The 10,320-nt window shown below is 42.6% G+C and overlaps 1 protein-coding gene across 1 annotated transcript in view; it reads left to right on the top strand.

Moving 5' to 3' along the window:
* Window positions 1-10,320, top strand: part of NUP98 (nucleoporin 98) — a 143,725-nt gene that overhangs the window by 37,169 nt on the left and 96,236 nt on the right. Inside the window, exons 9-10 of the mRNA XM_023514294.1 lie at window positions 4,223-4,360; window positions 6,402-6,489. Of these exons, the coding sequence (XP_023370062.1) occupies window positions 4,223-4,360; window positions 6,402-6,489 (226 nt within the window). The remainder of the gene's footprint in view (window positions 1-4,222; window positions 4,361-6,401; window positions 6,490-10,320) is intronic.

The raw sequence follows: 10,320 nt of genomic DNA, 5'->3' as shown, positions 1-10,320 counted from the left end.
GGCTCAAGCGAGTCTCCTGCCTCCACCTCCCAAGTAGCTGGGACCACAGGCACCCGCCACAACACCTGGGTATTTTTTTGGTTGCAGCCATCATTGTTGTTTGGCGGGCCGGGGCAACCTCCAACTCTTGCGCTCAAGCAATCCTCTTGCCTCAGTTTTTCTGTTTTTAGTAGAGATAAGGTCTGACTTGTTGCTTAGCCTGATCTTAAACCTGTGAATTCAAAGTATCCACCCACCTGGGCCTCTCAGAGTGTTAGGATTACAGGCGTGAGCCACCCCGCCCAGCTTTTTTGTTTGTTTTTTTGAGACAGAGTCTTAGTATGTCACCCTGGATAGAGTGCCATAGCCTCATTGCTTACAGCAACCTCAGATTTCCTTGCTTCACCCTCCTGAGTAGCCAGGACTAGAAACACCTGTCATAATGCCTGGCCAGTTTTTTCATTTTTAGTATAGATATAGAGTCCTGCTTTTGATCTGGCTGGTCTCAGACTCTTCAGCTCAGACAGTCCATTTGTCTCAGCCTCCCAGAGAGCTAGGATGACGAATGTTAGCCACTGTGCTTGGCCTAGACTTCCGTCTCTTAAAACCTTCTTATGCCTCCAAGGGATACCATAAATAAAGTAAAAAGAAAACTTGGTAATAGGAGAGAATAATAGCTAATCATCCATATGCTGTGTGTTTAGGACTTCTATGCAGAGTATGTAAAGAACTCTTGGCTGGATGTAGTGGCTTGCATATGTAATCCTAGCATGTTGGGAGGCTAAGGCAGGTGAATTACCTGAACTCAGGAGTTGGAGGCCAGCCTGAGTAAGAATCAGACCTTGTCTCTACTACAAATAAAAAAAACTAGCTGGACAAGGTGGCACATGCCTGTAGTCCCAAGTATTCAGAAGGCTGATAGAAGAGGATAGCTTGGCTGCGCCTGCAGCTTAGTGGACAGAGTGCCAGCCACATAGACCAGGGCTGGCGGGTTCAAACCTGGCCTGGGCCTGCTAAAACAACAAGGACAGGCTCGGCGCCTATGGCTCAAGTGGCTAAGGCGCCAGCCACGTACACTTAAGGTGGTGGGTTCGAATCCAGCCCTGGCCTGCCAAAACAACAATGACGGCTGCAACCAAAAAAATGGCTGAGCGTTGTGGTGGGCGCCTGTGGTCCCTGCTACTCAGGAGGCTGAGGCAGGAGACTCGCTTGAGCCCAGGAGTTGGAGGTTGCTGTGAGCTGTGATGCCATAGCACTCTACCCAGGGAGACAGCTTGAGGCTCTGTCTCAAACAAAAACAAAAACAAAAACAAAAACAATGATAACTGCAACAATAAAAAAAAATATCCGAGCGTTGTTGCAGGTGCCTATAGTCCCAGCTGCTTAAGAGGCTGAGGCAAGAGTTTGAGGTTGCTGTGAGCTGTGACGCCACGGCACTCTACCCAGGGTGATAGCTTGAGCCTGAAAATTTCAGGTTACTGTGATGTATAGAGCTATGATGACACCATGGCAATCTACCCGGGGTGATAGACACTTGGTCTCAAAAAAAAAAAAAAAAATGAGGCCCGGTGCCTGTAGTACAGTGGTTATAGCACTGGCCACATACCTCCAGGGTATTGGGTTTGAATCCTGCCTGGGCACCCACCTAAACAACTGCAACAACAAAAAAAATAGCCGGGCATTGTGCCTGTAGTCCCAGCTACTTGGGAGGCTGGGGCAAGAGAATCACTTAAGCCCAAAAGTTAGAGATTGCTGTGAGCTGTGATGCCATGGCATTCTACCCAGGGCGACATAGTAAGACTCTGTCTCAAAAAAAAAAAAAAACTCATACAATTCAATTAGAAGACGACAGCTCCATAGAAAGATGCCAAGGATTTGAATAGATGTTTCTCCAAAGGAGATATGCAAATGACATAAAAGGACACTCAACATTATTTAATTATTAGGGAAATAGAAATCACAATTATAATAAAATACCACTTCATACCTACTTGGAAGACTATAAGGAGAAAAACAGGTACATATTGACAAGGATATGAAGAAGTTAGAACTCCCATACCAGTGGGATTGTAAAATGTTGCAGCTGTGTTTGAAAATAGTTTGGTGGTTAAAGTGTTAAGCATAGTGTTATGATCCCACACGTGCACATATTCTCATTTACCCAAGAGAAATGAGAACAGAAACTGAATGACAGTGATCATAATAGCATTATTTATAGTGGCTAGAAAGTGGAAACAACCAAATGTCTGTTATACAGTGAATGAATAAACAGTGATGTTATATCCATATAGTGGAATATTAAGCTGCCATAAAATAGAGTGAGGTACTAATATGTGCTGCATCATGGATGAACCTTAAAAACATGCTGAGTGAAGGAAGCCAGTCATTAAAGACCATGTAAAATGTAAGAATACAAAAAAAGTATTGTAAAACTCTATAAAAACAAAAAGACTAGTGTTTGCCTAGGAATAAGGAGTGATTCCTAATGGGGCCAATATTTCTTTGTGGGGTGACAACAATGACAAAAAATGGCTAGGCGTTTTGGCAGGTGCCTATGGTCCCAGCTACTTGGGAGGCTGAGGCAAGAGAATTGCTTAAGCCCAAGAGTTTGAGGTTGCTGTTAGTTGTGATGCCCTAGTACTCTACCAAGGGCAACATAATGAGACGCTGTCTCAAAAAAAAAAACAAAACAAAAACAGAGTCCCAAGGTACCCTGGGTAGAGTGCCTTGGAGTCATAGCAGCTTCCAACTCGTGGGCTCAAGCAGTCCTCTTGCCTCGGTTTTTCTATTTTTAGTAGAGACAAGGGTCTCCCTTTTTTTTTTTTTTTTTAAGCTGAGCTTCAAATTGTTGCCCTGGGTAGAGTGCTGTGGCATCATAGCTCACAGCAGCCTCTAGCTCAGGCTCGAATGATTCTCTTACCTCAGTTTTTTCTATTTTTAGTAGAGACATGGTCTCGCTTTTGATCAGGTTGGTCTCGAACTCTTGAGCTCAAGCAATCCACTTTCCTCGGCCACTTATGTTGTCTTTTTTTTGGAGACATAGTCTTACTGTGCTGCCCTCAGTAGAGTGCTGTGGCATCACAACTCACAGCAACCTCAAACTCTTGGGTTTAAGTGATTGTCTTGCCTCAGCCTCTCAAGTAGCTAGGACCACAGGCTCCTGCCACAATGCCTGACTATGTTTTTGTTGTTGCAGTTGTTTAGCTGGCCCAGGCCAGGTTTGAACCTGCTACCCTTGGTGGAGGTGGCTGGTGCTGTAACCACTGCGCTATAAGTGCTGAGCCCTTTATTTATTTCATTTTATTTATTTATTTGTTTTTTTGAGACAGAATTTCACTCTGTCTCCTTTGGTAGAGTGCTTGGTGTCACAGCTCCCAGCAACCTGAAACTCTTGGGCTTAAGCGATTCTCTTGCTTCAGCCTCTCAAGTAGCTTGCCCTACTGGTGCTTACCATAATGCCTGGCCATTTTTTAGTGACAAGGTCTCGCTCTAGATCATGCTGTTGTTGAACCTGTGAGCTCAGGGGATTCACCCACCTTGGCCTCCCAGAGTGCTAGGATTACAGCATGAGCTACTCACCTGGCCTATTGATTAGTTCTTATGACCTAACCCTGAAAACAAGCACCTAGTCACACTATTTTACTTTCATTGTTTCAGTGCTGGCATCTGTTAGAGCACAGGACTTATTGTCATGTTGTATTAGGTGCATATGACCATGGATCTCATCATCCTGGGAACAACAAAGGCTTAGATAAAGGTTTTAATTGTGGTCTTGCCCCTTAGGAGCTACGGCATCTTGGGGAAGTTTTTTTTTTTTTTAATGACAGTCTGACTTTTTCACCCTGGATAGAGTGCCATGGTGTCATAGCTTATAGCAACCTCAAACTCTGTGATCAGCCGTCCTTTTTATGGACACCTGCCACAATGCATGGCTATTTTGTTAGAGATGGGGTCTCACTCTTGCTCAGGTTGGTCTTAAGCTCCTGAGCTCAAGCAGTCCCCTTACCTGAGCCTCCCAGACTTGGGGGGAAGTTTATAAATGTTTTGAGGTTTATATTCTTTTGGCCAGTGAGGATACTGCTTACTTTCCAGGATTGTCGTAAGGTAAAGGTCTATGTAATGTATATATCATTGTATCTGTCACATAAGCTTTAAAAATTTGGTAACTATTTTTATTGATCTGAGACTCTTTAAGAAAACTAACCATTTTAGGATGTCTTTTAATGTGTATTAACTTTTATAGGGTTTATTTGGAGTAACCCAAGCTTCGCAGCCTGGAGGTCTTTTTGGGACAGCTACAAACACCAGCACTGGGACAGCATTTGGAACAGGAACAGGTCTGTTTGGGCAGACCAATACTGGATTTGGTGGTGTTGGTTCGGTAGGTTTCTATATTTGAATTTAATTTGAAAATCTGTATAAATTTGTTACAGAAATTTCTGAGAAAGATTTGACTGTATTTGGGGGAGCATTGTATAGTTTTGTACTGAGAACAATGCAAAATAAAATTTCCAGTACATTCAATAGTTAATTCTCTTTTGTTAAATATTTCTTTGCCTTAGTGCTATGCTTTCACTTTGTTTAAGTCAGGTCATTTTTAACTCCTAGCCTTTGTTTTGGATGATAAATGAGCATGACAGTTCGGAATTACACATTTTTTGTGATGATCTAGTTGCTGAAATTAGTGGGGTTCTCACAATATTACAGAAAGTGTGGTATTTTCCATTCTGGGTAGTTCAACCATGGTCCTGTTTTCATGGAGATTTAAGTCTTTTGTCTTTGGCAGTAAGGGGGGAAATTGAGAAAGTTCATAACGCTTGAGAAAATGCTTACACTGTAAAAACCGCAAATCAATAAAAAAAATTCTTATACTTTAAATAACAGATTTATTGATGTATAATCCATATTCTACACAATTCACTTTTTTAAGATGTACAATTCATTGGATTTCAGTATATTAAGGAAATATGCTGCTATCACCATATTCACTTTCAGATCATATGGTTTCATCATGCCAAAAAGAAACCCTGTACTCATTTGCAGTTGCTCATTTCTTTCCCAGTCACCATAGGTCTACTTTCTATCTGTATAGATTTCACTATTCTAGACATTTTATATAAATGAAATCTGAATGTGTGGTCTTTTTGACTGGTATTTTTCACTTAGCATATTTTCAAAGTTCATCCGTGTTGTATCATGTTTGAATTTTTTTTGAATTTTTTATTTTAACTATTTCTACCTGCAAAGTAAATATATGATACATTTCTCTTAATAAATACAAGGTCTTTAATGGCCTGGTTAGTTTTTTCTTTCTCTCACTAAAAATCTGTGCTTCCGGCTCAGCGCCTATAGCTCAACCGGCTAAGGCGCCAGCCACGTACACCTAAGGTGGTGGGTTCGAATCCCCAGCCCGGACCCGCCAAACAACAATGATGGCTGCAACCAAAAAATAGCCAGGCGTTGTGGCGGGCGCCTGTGGTCCCAGCTACTTGGGAGGCGGAGGCAGGAGACTCGCTTGAGCCCAGGAGTTGGAGGTTGCTGTGAGCTGTAATGCCACGGCACTCTACCCAGGGGGACAGCTTGAGGCTCTGTCTCAAAAAAAAAAAAAAAAAAATCTGTGCTTCCTAAGGGGTTAGTTAACTTTTCAGGATAGGAGCATTCCGTTTTTTTGTTTGTTTGTTTTGAGACAAAGTTTCACTTTGTCACTCTCGGTAGAGTGCCTTGGTGTTATAATTCACAGCAACCTCAAAATCTTGGGCTCGGGATTCTCTTGTCTCAGCATCCTAAGTAGCTGGGACTACAGGTGCCCACTACAATGCCCAGCTATTTTCATTTAAGGGAGGATATCTTGCTCTTGCTCAGGCTGATATCGAGCTCCTGAATGCAGGCAGTCCACCCACCTCAGCCTCTTAGAGTGCTGGGATTACAATTATGAGCCACTGCACCTGGCACATTCTGTTTTATAAAGTCGATCTTGTTCAGACTATTTTATTTTTCTGATAGCCTTTATTCATGTTCTTTCTCCCTTTTTTTTGAGACAGCATCTAACTTTATCACCCTCAGTAGAGTGCTATAGCCTCATAGCTCATAGCAACCTTACATTCTTGGGCTTAAGCCTCCCAAGTAGCTGGGACTACAGGCACCTGCCACAACGCCCGGCTATTTTTTTTTAGAGATTGAGTCTTCCTCTGGCTCAGGCTGGTCTTGAATCCATGAGCTCAGGTATTCCAATCGTCTTGGTCTCCCAAAGTGCTAGGATTATAGGTATGAGCCACTGCTTCTGGCTGCCTTCTCCCTTATTTATAAAATTTGTTTTAAATATTTCTTTCATTCCATATCCAGTACATTATAACTGAGGTAATCCATATTTACTGTGTGGTGTGTATGTGATTTAAAATTTTCCTATATTCTGTTCTTTTTAGACCCTGTTTGGCAATAACAAGCTTACTACATTTGGAAGCAGTACAACCAGTGCACCTTCATTTGGTACAACCAGTGGCGGTCTCTTTGGTAACAAACCAACCCTGACTTTAGGAACCAATACAAACACTTCCAATTTTGGTACATATAAAAAGCAGGTTTGGCTCTCTTAAATTTACACTGGTTATACCACACATTATTCTCCTGATTCATATAATTGGAAATACTTAAAATTCTCAGGTAAGCCATGGCTTGATATGAGGTACCAGATGGGAAGAATTAAAGTCATAGACACGACTTAAGATATAGTAGACATGTAAATTGCCTTTCATTTTCCTTGGATTACCCTACCATTAGATGAGAAATCATAACTGAAACACTTTTGATTGAGGTATCACATTCTCTTAGGCCAGGTTTCAAACATGGAAGTGGTGTAGGGGAGAGATTTAATGAATTTTTTGAGACAGAGTTTCATTATGTTGCCCTCGGTAGAGTGCCATGGCATCACAGGTCATAGCAACCTCAAACTCTTGGGCTTAAGGGATTCTCTTACCTCAGCCTACCAAGTAGCTGGGACTACAGGCACCAGCGACAGTGCCTGACTTTTTTTTGTGGGGGGGGGATCTGTAGTTGTCATTGCTGTTTGGCAGGCCTGGACTGGGTTTGAACCCACCAGCTCTGGTGTATGTGGCTAGCACCCTAGCCCCTGAGCTACAGGAACCAAGCAAAATTTGATGATTGTTATTGAAAGTTGAAACCTTGATTTGAGGGATTATTTAATAGTTTTGTGGTAGTTTCAAAATTCTTTTTGAGACAGAGTGTCACTCAGTCGCCCTTGGTAGAGTGCCATAGCATCACAGTTCACAGCAACCTCAAACTCTTGGGCTGAAGTGATCTTGCTTCAGCCTCCCAAGTAGCTGAGACTACAGGTGCCCACCATAACATCCGGCTATTTATAGAGACGGGATGTGACTCTTGTTCAGGCAGGTCTTGAACTCCTGAGCTTAAATAGTCAAAACTGCTGCAGACTCTGAAAGTGCTAGGATTATGTGAGCCACCAGGCCCAGTGAAAAACAGTTTTTTAATGTATGTTCATTGTAAAAAAAATTGCAATATACAGGAAAGATTGAACAATTAAAAAAAAACCCTACTCTTCAGACATATGCTAGAGCTGGGTGTGGTGACTCATGCTTGTAATCCTAGCACATTGTGAGGCTAAGGTGGGTGGTTGAGCTCAGGAATTTGAGACTTGGTGTCTGTTAAAAATAAAAAAACTAGGGTGGCACCTGTGGCTCAAAGGAGTAGGGTGCTGGACCCATATACCAGAGGTGGTGGGTTTAAACCCATCCCTGGCCAAAAACTGCAAAAAAAAAGAAAGAAAAACTAGCTGGGTGTTGGTAGTATGTGCATCTAGTCCCAACTGCTGGGGAGGCTGAGGTAAGAGAATCTCTTGATCCCAGGAGTTTGAGGTTGTTGTTCTGAGCTATGATGCCACATCACTCTATTCAAGGTGACTAAGTGACATTCTGTCTCAAAAAACAGATACATGCTGGAAAAATTTAAACCCGTTTAATGAAGACATTTATTTTCAACATCTTTTTTTTTTCTTTTTTTAAGAAGGATCTTCACTTTGTTGCCCTTGGTAGAGTGCTGTGGTGTCACAGCTCACAGCAGCCTCAAACTCTTGGGCGCAAATGATCGATTCTCTTGTCAGCCTCCCACGTTAGCACTACAGGCGCCCACCCCATTGCCCGGCTATTTAGAGATGGGGGTCTTGCTCTTTCTTAGACTGGTCTCAAACTCTTGAACTCAAGCAATCCACCCCCCTCTGCCTCCCAAGTACTGAAATTACAGGTGTGATCCACTGTGCCCTCCCCATTTTTAGCATCTTTCATAACTACTTATTTAAGTTTTCAAGCATTCAACATCATTTTTCTGAACTCATATATAGAATGTTTATTTTATTGCCAAAGGAAATAGCGATTATAATATTTGTTGAGGATTTTGCGAGCCATATACATATATCACTAAGCACTGATTGATTCTTTTAAAGAGATAAGTGCAAAGACATGGTTACTTGGCATAGGTCAGTAGTTAAGACAATTTTTTTTTTTTTTTTTTTTTTTTTGAGACAGAGCCTCAAGCTGTCCCCCTGGGTAGAGTACCCTGGCATCACAGCTCATAGCAACCTCCAACTCCTGGGCTCAAGCGAGTCTCCTGCCTCCGCCTCCCGAGTAGCTGGGACCACAGGTGCCCTCCACAACGCCAGGCTATTTTTTGGTTGCAGCCATCGTTGTTTGGCGGTCCGGGGCTGGATTCGAACCCACCACCTTAGGTGTATGTGGCTGGCGCCTTAGCCGCCTGAGCCACAGGCGCCATGCCAAGACCATTCTTCAGTAGGTTTTTAAATGATCTTACACTGGAGAAAGACTATGTTAAACATCTGTTAGAAAGTTAATTTGTTACTAACTGGGTATTGTGGCGGGTGCTTGTAATCCCAGCTACTTGGGAGGCTGAGGCAAGAGAATTGCTTAAGCTCAAGAGTTTGAGTTTGCTGTGACCTCTGATTCCACAGTACTCTACCGAGGGTGACAGAATAAGACTCTTTGTCTAAAACACACACACACACACACATACATATAGTAAATTTGTTTTACAGAACTATGAACTATGTGAAGAAGGTAGGTGGGTTATTGAGGGGTACCAGTTCTTAAATTCATGTATTCATTCTATTGGATTTTTATAATCACATTTAGTGGGGTTGCTCATTGACCCTTAATAATGATTATTATTTGCTTATAATTATTTTGGGTTGTGCTCTATACCTTTGAGGCAGTGGACTTTGTTAACAAGGGTAAGATAATCTGGTTTGTGTATCTGTTTTTTTATCTGCAAGATACATCAGTGTTTGTCAACCTTTTTTTTGAGACAGAGTCCTGCTCTGTTATCCTGAGTAGAATGCAGTAAAGCCATCCTCTTTCTTGCCTTAGCTTCCCATGTAGCTGGGACTATAGGCCATAAAGTATGGCAGATTTTTCTGTTTTTTTTTTTTTTCTTTTGACAGAGTCTCACTTTGTTGCCCTCCATAGAGTGCTGTGGCATCACAGCTCACAGTAACCTCCAACTCCTGGGCTTAGGCGATTCTCTTGCCTTAGCCTCCTGAGTAGCTGGGACCACAGGCGCCTGCCACAACACCTGGCTTTTTTTTGTTGCAGTTTAGCCAGGGCTAAGTTTGAACCTGCCACCCGCGGTATATGTGGCTGGCACCTTACTCAATGAGCCACAGGCGCTGCTCCGATTTTTCTGTTTTTAGTAGAGAAAGGGTCTTGCTCTTGCTCAGTCTGGTCTAGAACTCCTGAGCTAAAGCAGTCCTCTTGCCTCAGACTCCAGAGAATTAGGATGCCCAGCTATTTTTTGGTTGTACCGTGTTTTCCTGAAAATAAGATACTGTCTTATATTTATTTATTTATTTTGGCCAGGGCTGGGTTTGAACCCAGCACCTCTGGCACGTGGAGCCAGCACCCTACCCTTTTGAGCCACAGGCGCTGCCCAAGTCTTATATTTATTTTTTCTCAAAAAGACACACTAGGGCTTGTTTTCAGGGGATGTCTTAATTTAAGTATAATACAGCAATCTACATTTATTCAAATAATGTGAAGTCGTCGTCTTCTGTAACATTGTCATAACTCTCCAGACCCGGAATTCCATCCTAAATTTCTTGTGACTCCATTTCCTTTAGAACTATTGGCCCCAGTCTTTCATGTTGAGCAATAGAGCTCTTTTTTTTCTTTTTGAGACAGAGCCTCAAGCTTTACCCTCGGGTAGAGTGCTGTGGCATCCCAGCTCTCAGCAACCTCCAACTCCTGGGCTCAAACGAGTCTCTTGCCTCAGCCTCCCAAGTAGCTGGGACCACAGGCACCC

This window comes from Otolemur garnettii, unplaced genomic scaffold, assembly GCF_000181295.1.
Source record: "Otolemur garnettii isolate 467f Iridium unplaced genomic scaffold, OtoGar3 scaffold00001, whole genome shotgun sequence".
Classification (NCBI taxonomy): domain Eukaryota; kingdom Metazoa; phylum Chordata; class Mammalia; order Primates; family Galagidae; genus Otolemur; species Otolemur garnettii.
Note: the sequence above shows the minus strand (reverse complement) of the source record. Positions and strands in the feature narration are given on the sequence as shown.